Raw genomic sequence first — 9,746 nt, forward strand, 5'->3', positions numbered from 1 at the left:
AAACAACCCCGAGTGGTCAACGGCAGCACAAAACCGTTTTATTTCTGCTCCTGGTGGTGGCAGGGACAGGGCCTGCTCATGTGGTCATTCGCGTGTCCGGGCTGCTGGGCACGCTGCCATCCTCAGTGCTCGGCTTCCGAGGACACCCTAGGCAGTGACATTCATCGGGCAGGAAGGGAGCAACAGGAGGGCCATGTTTTCTCACGACCTAGGCCTGAGCACTCACCATCAACTCTACTGCCCAAAGTCAGCCACGTGACCATGGCTGAAGACAGGGGAGACCGGAGGAAGCTCTGGTTACATGCCTAGGAGGAAGGGCACGTGGTCTTCACGGCACAGGAGGAACGGATGGGGGTGCCGGGCAGGCGCAAACAAGAGGCCGCCTGAGCTTTCTAGCACGCCCCGCTCCTCTGGCCCTTTTAGGCTAAGGGTTCCCTGCAGGCAGCAGTACTGGCCCCGTCTTCCCAGCTGGGGTCTCCTTTGCGATGGCCTGGATGCCAACTTCTCGCCCCAGGCTTGCCTGCCCAACTTCCTAATGACCCTCTCATGATGATGCCACTCAGGGACTTGGATCAGCCAACAAACCCCTGAGGACAGGCAGGAGTGCAGCAAAGGGTAAGAGAGGACAGCTCTGCCCAGCGGCAAAGCAGCATCCCACGTGCAACCACCGGTTCAAGTCCCGGCTGCTCCACTTCCAATCCAGCTCCCTGCCAGTGCGCCTGGGAAAGCAGCAGATGATGGCCCGAGTATTTGGGTCTCTGCTGCCCATGTTGGAGAGACAGATGGAGTTTCTGGCTCCTGGGTTTGGCCTGGCCCAGTCCCAGCCATTGTAGTCGTTTGGAGAATGAACCAGCAGATGGAAGATCTGTCTCTTTCTCTCTGCCTTTCAAATAAATAAATAAATCTTGAAAAACAAAGAAAGAAGGGAGGAAGGGAGAGGGATGGCATTGAGCTTCTGAAGACCACGGCTGGGAAGGTTGTGTGGCGATATCTCTATAGCAGCAGATTATCATTCATTCATTCATTCATTCTTTCACTGTTTACTGTATGTCTGGTATTGTGCAGGCTGCTAGGCAAAAATGACACTTGAGAAATACAAGATCTTGGGTCTAACTAGTATATTTTTAAAAAAAGATTTATTTATTTAAGGCAAGAGTTAGAGAGAGAGAGAGAGAGAGCGAGCAAGAGAGCTTCTACCCTCTGGTTTACTCCCCTAATAATAGCAATGGTCCAGGCTGAAGCCAGGAGCCAAGAGCTTCATCCAGGTCTCCCATGTGGGTGCAGGTGTCCAGGCCCGTGGGTCATCCTCCGCTGCTTTCCCAGGTGCAATAACAGAGGGCTGGATCGGAAGTAGAGCAGCCAAGACTGGAACTGGTGACCATGTAGGACGCCAGCTACAGCACCAGCTCCAAGCATAACCAGTATTAAGATTAGCAGGTATGTGTAGGTCAGCTACTAAAAGCAGGCTGTCAGTAAGGCAAGATTTGGTTGACCCTTCCACCATTTCCAGGTGAATGAGACCTAGATGGGGCAGGGACACATAGCTTGTGTAGTGTCTCCAAGACCGGCACCTGATTGCCTCTCAGATGTGTCCAGGAGGAAGAGGTGATAATAATCAGAAAACAGCCGCGATGACCGTTTCCTGCGTGCACAGGGCACTGTGCCAGAGCCAAGGGCAACCCACAGGTGACGCCTCGCATCTTCTCCCCCAGCCATGCAAGATGTGGACTTCTTATCCCTATGGATGTGGACGGGACACCGAGGCTCCAAAAGCCTTCGGGAGCCTGCCCGAAACTGCACGGCCATCACGGGGCAGCATGGGGATGGGCGTCCAGGTCTGTCTGATGGCAGAGCCCGGGTCTGCCTACTTGTGCGTTAAGTCAGAGACTGCGCTTGTCTGCCTGGCTCTCCGGCCACTTACTGCAAACCTCAGCCCGCGTGTCTGGAGCCTGGCTGGCCACCGCCAGGAGTTGCTCTGTGCTCCGCCTGTCCGCTCTGTGCTGGGGGCTGGACTGGGCCAGTGGAACCAGAGCAGACCCCAGGAATAGATCTTGTCCCCAAGTAGGGTCATCTGTGAAAGCCGGGCGCCTGAGGACGCTTCTCCCTCCGCGCCTCCAGGCAGAAGCTTGGCACGGGGAAGGCTGCTCCACCCACTCGGTTTCCTGGCCCGTGATGGCACTCCCATCTGGCTCATTCATCCTTGTATTCATTCAACAAATCATTACTGAGCACCGGCTCCCCACCTTACAGTGGACAAGGGAGCTGGAGATGGCCTGGACGAGAGAAGAAGCGCTTACAAGAGACACTTAGAAAGGTGGACCGCGATGAGGACCATGGGAAAGCAGAGCGAGCCCCCCGTGAGTGTGAGAGGGACGATCCCCTCCCCTCCGACTTGGCAGGAGTGGGGGAGGGCAGTGCAGGAAGGAAAGTGTCCAGGAAGCGGAACTGGAGCTGGGCAGGATCTGAAGATGTGCAGCCACAGAGAAGGGCAACGTAGGTGGTGGGAATGGTGTGAGCCAAGGCCCGGGGTGGCGATGCCCAGGGCTGCCTGGGGAACTGGCAGTGTGGGGTCGGCTTGGTCAGTGGGTGGGCCGGCTGGCGCCATGCTGTGAGCCACATGGTGGGGCCCAATGCCACAACAGCCTCGGCCCAGCCCCTCTGCAGTGGCTTTGGGAGGGTGGGGATGGGCCCAGAGGTCCCAGCCCCTCAGTTGCTGGGTGCACTGGGAGCACTCCTCCTGCCTTGGCCTTGGCAGCCTGTCGTGCTGCTCTTCTTTATTTGTTTATTTATTTTTTAAGATTTACTTATTTGAAAGGTGGAGTTAGAGAAGAGAGAGAGAGATCTTCCATCTGTTTGTTCACTTCCCAAATGGCTGCAATGGTTGGAGCTGGACAGGGCCAAAATGGAGTAGCCGGGACTCGAACGGGTGCCCATTTGGGTTGCTGGCAGTGGCTCAACCCACTGTGCCTGTCATCCTCACAAGGCCCCCACTGCTGTTCTGAGAATCCCTTACCTGCTCCCACAGTACCTCCTGGCCGAGTCAGCCCAGCACCTGGTGCGTCAGGGTGGGAGGCAGGTTTGGCTTGGAGAGTATCTCATCCAGCGACTAAAAATAACAACAACTTGTAGGCTCCCATTACTCAGCTGGAATCCCAGAACTTCCCCACAGAAAACCCACACAGTGCTGGTGACAGCAGGGTAGGGACTCCCACCCTGTCCCCACGTCGCTCCTGGGACACCCCTGGGAATCAAGGACTCAAGGAACACCACGGCGCTGTGGTGCAGCGGGTTAAAGCCCTGGCCTTCAGTGCTGGCATCCCATATGGGCGCCAATTCTGGTCCCAGCTGTTCCTCTTGTGATCCAGCTCTCTGCTGTGGCCTGGGAAAGCAGTGGAGGATGGACCCAGGTCATCCGGGGCCCCTGCACCCACGTGGGAGACCAGGAAGAAGCTCCTGGCTCCTGGCTTGGGATCAGCGCAGCTCCAGCCATTGCAGCCATCTGGGGAGTGAACCAGTGGATGGAAGACCTCTCTCTCTCTGTGTCTCTACCTCTCTCTGTAACTCTTTCAAATAAATAAAATAAATCTTAAAAAAAAAAGAAAAAGAAAACCACTGATCCACCCCATGTTCATCTTCCTATGTTCATCTTCCCGGCGAGGAATCGGAAACCAGAAGAGACACAGGGTGCAGACGGCCTGACCACTGGCCCAGGGAGCGTTGTGCCTGATAACGGTGGTGAGGTGCGGCAGTGGGTGGGAGGGACTCTGCCTCAGTGCCTGGAGAAGGTGGGTGGCTCCCCAGGACTCGCAGCCCTCCCCTGGGCAGCAGTGCCCGGGGCGGCCGTGGCTGCTGCAGTTCCAAACACCTGACTCTGGGCCTGCTGGCAGCTGTGCTGGCTTCTCTGTGGCTTCGTGCTGGGCCAAGCCCTCCTTGGCCACACACATCGGAAATAGAGGCATGGTCAGATAAACCACTTGCAGGCCTTCCAGTTCCAGGTGGAGAGAGCTCAGCGAGTGTGTGTGCACGTGCATGCATGTCCGTGCGTGTGTGCACACACATGTATGTTCATGTGTGTGCATGCATGTGTTCACATGCGTGTGCGCATATGTATGTTCACATGTGCATGCATGTGTGTGCCTGCACGTGTGTGTTTGTGTGTGCACGCATGTGTGCGCACGCACGTGTGTGTTCGTGTGTGTATGCATGTGTGTATGTGTTCGTGTGTGTATGCATGTGTGTCCGTGTGTGCATACACGTGTGAGTGTGTGTATGTGTGTTCGTGTGTGTGCATGCATGTGTGTGTATGTGTGTTAAGTGTGCGTTGTGAGGCTTCTGGAGAATGTGGAGGAGCAGGGCAAGGCTGGGGGCAGAACTGTGAACTATTACCCGGCCACTGCTCCCTAGTTTTCTGCCCCTCCCTTGAGGCTGTGAGAGCCTGGACTCCTGGTCTCGGGGCCTAGCACAGGGCCTGCTGCACGGCAGGGGCATGGGAAATATCTACTGTGGGATTCTGGTGACAGCGGGTGTGCCCGTGACCTTGCTTCTGGGTGAGGTCGTCTCAGCCAACACCAGGGCTGCCCTGGGTCTGACATCTTCCCACTTCCTCGTCTCCTGCAAATAAGGAGCAACAGCTCAGAAGCCCTGGCCGTGTGTCAGAGGGAAGCCGTGAACACACGGGGCCACCTTGCCCACTTCGTCCTCGTCAGCCCTGGGGCATCACCCACAGCTTCCCTCTTCAAAGCCCCCTGACCCTGGGTGGGTCCCCCCAGGAGAGGGGACAGTGGTACCTCTGCTGGCAGCTCTGGGAAACAGAATCATTCTGACGGCTGGCCACGGCAGAGGCTGCTCTCCGGGGCTCCGCAACTCTGGGCTCCACGCCCAGCCTAGCACAGGGATAAAGAGCTCCCAGCTCAAGGCTCACCTTGTCTGTCACAGGGTCTGGACAGATGTCCCCAGCTCCTTACACACATATGCAGGGAGGGGACAAGCTGGGACAAGCACATGAACCTTCTCAAAGACTCGTGGCTTATGAGAAACCTCCCCAGCCCAGAGCCCACTTCCTGCCCACCATCCCAGAGACACTTGCTCCTGAGTGCCAGGTGCACAGACAGCCCCCTGCCGCGCACCCAGGACTTCTCACAGGCGATCTTGGGACGAGGCAGGTACTGCTGCCTCCTCCCCGTGAAACGGGGCCAGCTGCCTCGCAGCGTCAGCCTCGCCCCATCCCAATCCTGGCAGCTGGCTCCAGCTGCTTACAGGGGCTCCCCGCTGGGGTCTTCAGGGTTCTGATGGAGGGTCTTTTCACCCCCAGCTGACCGGGCATCAAAGACAACACAGGAGTGGTGACAGGGCTGGAAAAGCAGGTCCACTTTATTTACAATGATCATGGTGACACATGGGTCTTTGGGTTTTGTGTGGCCTCTGGAGATGCCTGGGCAGGGCCCACTCCCTCGGTGGGGTTAACACCCCTCCCTCTGCTAGGAAACTCTGGGGTCTACCTGCCCTGACCAGCCTCAGCTTGAGGACACCTGCCAAAGGTTCTCCTTACCTCCTTCGGAAGTGCCACCTTGGTCCTGGTTGTGGGGTACCTGTTGGGCACCCTCCCTCCCCCGCACATCTGTCGGCAGATGGAGGGGGTGAGTGAAGGCCACCCTAAGAGGAGGGGCAGCTGCCTGCTTGCAGACCTGTGGCCTGGCCTCATCTGTTGAACTTGGTAAAGCCCTCCCCTTGCTCTCCAGAGTCTCAGGAATCCTCCAAGGGGCAGGGAGGCCCAGCAGGGGGCCTGAGGATTCTTCCCTATGGGTGCGACCACAGAGCCAGTGCCCCTCCTGGGCCTGGCCTTAGCCGCCCCCAGCCGCCTTGCCCTCCCCATGCCCCGTGCTCTCCAGGGTCCTTTTCACCACAGGGAGGACCGCTAGCCGGACCAAGGGCAAAGCCACCGCCTCCACCTGGCCAGAGTACAAACCCATCCTCCTGGATTTCTGGAAACTTCTTTCCCCCTTCTCTCGAAAAGGTCTCTGGGGAGGGAGCAGGGTGGTCGTGGGCAGCTGCGGTGCAAAGCTTGGGAGGCAGTTCCACTGTGGAGGGCCCCGGGCAGCTCCGGGTGTGGGCAGAGGTGAGTACGCCCCTCCCCCCACAGTCAAGGGCAGGGCAGGTGGCACCCTGAGCCAGGAGGAGGCAGAGGGGCGGAGGAGGGCCACAGCCCAGACCAGGAGGGAGGCAGGGCCAGGGACCGGTGGGGAGCCGAAGCGGGCAGGGCCGGGGTTAGAGGCGGTGAGTCCGGCGGGCCCGGGTCTGAGGCCGGGAGTCCTGCCCCCAGGGCTCTCAGCGCGCCTGGCCCGCGCGCTCCCTGGCGCCGGCCTTCCAGCGGCGGGGCTGCGCGGGCGGCGGCGGCGGCGGCGGCGGCGGTGGCGGCGCCGGGACGCCCCGCAGGCTGCACGTCCTCAGCTCCCGGGCCAGGCTGAGCACCTCAGGCCGCTCGCGCTGGGGGGCTTCTCCCTTGCGCTCCTCCACGTCCTCCGCCTCCTCCTCGTCCTCCTCCTGGATGCTGCTGAGGCGCGGCGCCCCGCGGCCGCGCTCGGTCGGCGGCGGCCGGTAGGCGCACTTGGCGTTGAGCAGGCGGCGCAGCGGGGCGCGGGGCACCGAGGCGGCGGCGCCCCCCGCGCGCAGGTGCTGCTGGCGCACGTGGCGCGCGTCGCTCTGGCGCTGCAGGCGCTTGAAGTCGCTGAAGGCCGCCAGCGCGGTCTGGCGGAGCAGGCGGGCCAGGGCGCGCGCCTTGTGCGCCCGCGCCAGCAGCACGGCGTGGCAGCGCAGCACCACGGCCTTGTGGCGAGCCTGGTGGCGGTAGACCCAGGCGAAGACGCGCGGGTGGCGGCCGTCCGCCGTGCAGTAGGTGATCCGCGGCAGCAGGTAGGCGTGCGCCGGCCTGCGGCTCCCCGAGCCGCCGGCGCCGCCGCGTTCACAGGGCTGCATGCGGATCCCGTGCGGCCCCAGCGTCAGCTTCATCTTGGTGCCCCCGCCCGGCCCGCAGCGCGCCCAGATCTTGTTCACGGCGTCGTCGGTGCAGCCGTCGCCCTTGGCGTGCAGGGTGACGGCGTTGCCCAGGTACCACACGGTGTAGGTGGGGTCCTCCTTGTTGAGCTCCACTTTCTGGCGCCGGCTGCGGAACACGCGGCCCAGGCGCTCGAGCGGCCAGTCGGGCAGCAGGTCTGGGCAGGAGCGCAGGAAGCTGGAGAGCAGCGACGTGTAGGCGAGCCCGGGACTCAGGCTCTTCGCCTTGCACTTGGCCTCGTCCTCCACCAGCACGAATTTGTTACGTCTCCAGGGCAGCATCGCGGCGGCCGAAGGAAGGGGCCGGGGGCGCGGCGAGCGCGGGGCGGCCGGGGGAGGGGCAGGCGCGCCGAGGCCCACTCGGTGGCCCCGGGGTGGCGAGGAGCCGGGCGGAGCTGGAGACAGGCGGTGCCCGGAGACGCCCAGTGCCAGGCGGGGCTGGCTTCGCAGATGCCGGGGGGCCGGCCGGTCTGCCCGCCGAGATGCCCGGCGGCGGCCGAGCGGCCAAGAGCAGCTTTCGCTGGGAGCGACTCCAGCCGTCTGGGTAGCAAGGAGGGGCAGGGACGCCCCCCAGGCCCGAGCAGGTGAGTTGGGGGGAGGGTGGTTCCCGCGGTCCCCGCCGCCCAGACTGCGGCGGCAGGGAGGGCGCCGGAGCCGGGGCTGGCGGCAGCTTGGTGGGGTAGACCGAGAGCGCGGCTGCGGTGGGGACTCCTCCAGGCGTCGCGGCTCCACCTCCCCGGGCTGCCTACATCACCGGGCGGGACCGCTCGCTCTCTTGTCCCCTCCCCTCGCCCTGCTCTCCCCCTCCCCCTGCGCAGGCTCGCGCTGCCCGGACCCGGCACAGGCGCCCTGCCACCGGCTTAATCGTTATTATCTGAGGGGTGGGAGCCGGCAGGGTGGGTAAGGAGCGGGAGTCGCTGGGAATGCACCGGAGGGCTTGGCTAATGCCCATGCCTCCGGCTTCCCCAGTGGCCTCCCAGCTCCGCGGGGGGCATCTGTGGACGCCCCCCCCGCCCCCCACCACTGGGCTGCCCCTCACCCACAGCATGTCTCCTGGGTTGATATTGGGGGTGAGTTCCTGGGGGCGCCGGCCTGGTGCACTTTGCCTCCTGTCTGCACAGCCCAGAGGCAGCTGCGGTGGCCGGTGGCTGAGCAGTGCGGTGGAAAAGTACTGTGGCTCAGTGATGCTTTCTCCCAGGTTCCTGCACAAGGTCGTGGGCCAAGGCCGGTGCCTGAGCTGGGAGACCCATGCCTGCTTCAGTGCGGGGTCCCCTGGACTGGGGCAGGGAGGGTGGGCTCAGAGGGTCGGGAGAGCCTTCCAGGGCGGACTGGTTTGGGGGAATTGCAGAGGAGTCCGGGGAAGATTACACAGATCAACTCCTGTTTGTGAGCGCTTTAGCTGTCCCCAATATCCAGCATTGGTTATCTCATTCAATCCTCCCTCCCAGCCCGGCTCAACTGAATGGCCAAGGTCACACCAGGGCTCCCCGGGCCCCCAACCTTCCACCTGCTCTACACAGCTGGGGTGTCTCCATCTTGCCCTGGGCCTCCCTGATGGGAAGTGAGGATTCTGACGGACTGAGAGACAGCTGTCCCAGGGTCTGGGACACATCTCTGCACCTTTGCAGAGTCCATTCAAGCCACAAGCGCCCTAGACTCCCGGGACAGCTCTGAGATGGGCCCCAGGCATTTCATCCTCGGTTTCTGAATGGGCCGTCTGGGGGGCGTCTTCTAGGTCAGGAGTGAGCCCAGGTCTGGTGGGGGTGGGGTGGGGGGCTGCATTCAGAGCCAGGCCCAACCATGTGACCTGGGAACACCAGGGACAGTGGGAAGGAAGGGTGCTCTGGCCACCAGCAGCATTCCGGGCCAGCGGGCAGCAGCAGTGAGTGGCCGGGTTCAGGATCCCAGGGGGAGTCAGTAAGACAGCAAAGCAAAGTGCTGTGTGTGGTTCCGTGGCTTCCTAACACGACACACAAAAACCGGGGGCCGGGGATTTCTTCGAATTGCACAGCTCGGCTTTGGAGGGCGCCTCACAGATTTTCTGGTCTGCTGCAGCTCTGCGCATTTCCGTATGGAAGTGTCTTTATTGCCTTTTGCTGATTACCAAAGTAATGCATGCCGGTGGTAGAGATGAGCACATGGGGGACATGAAAGTCTCCCGCTGTCTCCGCCTGGCAGATGTGGCCCGGCTTCCCAGGGACAGAACAGGCTGTGTGATGCCGGTGATCATGGCCGGGTTCTTCCCAGCGCCATGTGTACCTCCTGGGCCGCTGGTGACATTAAGGCAACCAACTCCCTTTATAGAAAGGAAGGCGTGTGGCTTTTGACCTGGAAGTCGGCACATGGAAACCCTTTGACGCGTCCTGCCTGGAGTCTCCTGGGCCACCTTCCTTGCCTTGCTCCTGGGGCCTCCCCACCTGGAGGCAGGAGTTGGTGGCAGTGGCCAGGGGCATAGGCTCAGCCTGGAATACTGAAAACCCCAAGCTTTTGTTTGAAGGGAGGTGTAGCCTCCTTAGGGTTGCGGGGGTTAAGACGCGGACATCTAGTTGCGTCTGAGTTTCGGATCAAGAGTGTTCTTAGCCTGAGTGTGTCCCAAGGATGGCCTGTGTGTTCTCAGGTGGCTCTGAGTGTCCTTGTAGCTGGCAACGCCACGCAGGTTGGAGCGTGCAGCCCCCGAGTCTCCACTCCCTCCCTAG

At 61.6% G+C, this 9,746-nt stretch overlaps 1 protein-coding gene across 1 annotated transcript; it reads right to left on the reverse strand.

Annotated features, from left to right (window-relative positions):
- Positions 1–5,343: 5,343 nt before the first annotated feature.
- On the reverse strand, positions 5,344–7,802 carry FAM43B (family with sequence similarity 43 member B). Its single transcript, XM_070079201.1, has one exon. The coding sequence runs from the start codon at positions 7,330–7,332 to the stop codon at positions 6,325–6,327; it is 1,008 nt and encodes a 335-aa protein (XP_069935302.1). The 5' UTR covers positions 7,333–7,802; the 3' UTR covers positions 5,344–6,324.
- Positions 7,803–9,746: the final 1,944 nt, after the last annotated feature.

This window comes from Oryctolagus cuniculus, chromosome 7 (assembly GCF_964237555.1).
Source record: "Oryctolagus cuniculus chromosome 7, mOryCun1.1, whole genome shotgun sequence".
NCBI lineage: Eukaryota > Metazoa > Chordata > Mammalia > Lagomorpha > Leporidae > Oryctolagus > Oryctolagus cuniculus.

Excerpts from the sequence above, each read along its gene's own strand:
- FAM43B (XM_070079201.1), bottom strand. The coding sequence starts at position 7,332 with ATGCTGCCCTGGAGACGTAACAAATTCGTGCTGGTGGAGGACGAGGCC.